The sequence below is a fragment of the Lottia gigantea genome (genome assembly GCF_000327385.1).
Source record: "Lottia gigantea unplaced genomic scaffold LOTGIsca_3176, whole genome shotgun sequence".
NCBI lineage: Eukaryota > Metazoa > Mollusca > Gastropoda > Lottiidae > Lottia > Lottia gigantea.
This window is the reverse complement of record NW_008709061.1, coordinates 7,200-8,514: the sequence shown is the minus strand read 5'-3', so window position 1 is coordinate 8,514 and position 1,315 is coordinate 7,200. Positions and strand designations below refer to the sequence as shown.

Below are 1,315 nucleotides of genomic sequence, written 5' to 3'. Positions count from 1 at the left end.
TTAAAATTTTTGAACCTATACTGATTGGTATGCTCAACAGATAGTATTCCTGCACTCGTATCAACATCAGGACTAGCAGCCTAGGTTTACCTTGTATTTTACAGGAAGATCGCCATATTGAATGTTTGGTTGTGTCGAGTGAATAAATTTTTCGCTTTTTTTACCAATCAAAATCAGCCTTCAGAAAGAGCTGTTAGCTCTTGTCCAGTTTCTGGGCAAAATGTCCATCTTTCATGGCCAAGTCACAATGTTCAACTCAATTGGTTAAGAGTGTGCTAAATGATAGTGTTTTGTCATATCCTCCTGAGATTTTAACACAACTTACTGGTCTCTCGTTGCCAGTACTGGTATCTTGTGTGTATTTTTCAAGATGGGCATCAACAGACTTCTGATCTAAGAAGAAATGTCCATTATGTTTTGGTTTATTCCACTCAAGCCCTGCAGATCTCCTTCTCACCAGCTGAAAATCAGCATCAAAGCTGAAAATCCTCCTAGATGCCTGTAAAAAAAGTTCAATTAAACGAATTTCCATTGCATATTGACAAAACCTTTTACTCTTTACACCTAAGACAAAAAGAAGAAATAACAGCAAACTAACAATAAAAAGAATGATTTGAGGAAGTTAATAAACACTGTCCACAGGAATATACTGTACTTATGATTATCAACCATCAGTTGGAATTTAAGTAAGAAGTTCAATTAAGATAAGAAGTTCAGTTATATATGATAATTAAATAAAGGACCTTATTGGCCCTGTTAATTAATTTCTTGAGATGGGTCTTACATAATATGTTAAAGATAGCTTGACAGGCATGGTAACATACAGCTGTCAGAAATGATAAAACAGTCTTTAGTGACTAAAGTATGAATTTTCTCATATTAAAGAAATTTTAATAGTTTGAATTCAATGATATATATATTTACTGCCAATTATTTATGCTGAGAAATTCCACCAAATTTTTAAAAATCAATATCAATAACCCAAATACATCAAATTATCTCATCAAAATACATGATCATTAAAATGTTTCATTAAAATAAATTGAAAACTGTAGTCTCTAATGTGTTCACAAACAAATTTTGACACAATTTCTTAAGTCAAGGGCAATAACTCAAAGACCGTTCATTGAAATATCAAATCAAAACTTGTCCAAGATCTCATCAATATAAATGATCACACCAAATTTCATTAAAATCAATTGAAAACTGTAGTCTCTATTGTGTTCACAAACAAATTTTGACGCGTTTTTCTTAAGTCGAGGGTAATAACTCAAAAACCGTTCATCGAAAGATCGTCAAATTCTAACTTGACTAA

General features: G+C 31.9%; 1 protein-coding gene across 1 annotated transcript in view; it reads right to left on the bottom strand.

Moving 5' to 3' along the window:
* Positions 1–814, bottom strand: part of LOTGIDRAFT_176748 (hypothetical protein) — a gene marked incomplete at both ends in the record, with an annotated part of 1,121 nt that extends 307 nt beyond the window's left edge. The window contains 2 exons of the mRNA XM_009057900.1: positions 326–499; positions 785–814. Coding sequence (XP_009056148.1) covers positions 326–499; positions 785–814 — 204 coding nt within the window. The remainder of the gene's footprint in view (positions 1–325; positions 500–784) is intronic.
* Between the last annotated feature and the right edge of the window lie 501 nt (positions 815–1,315).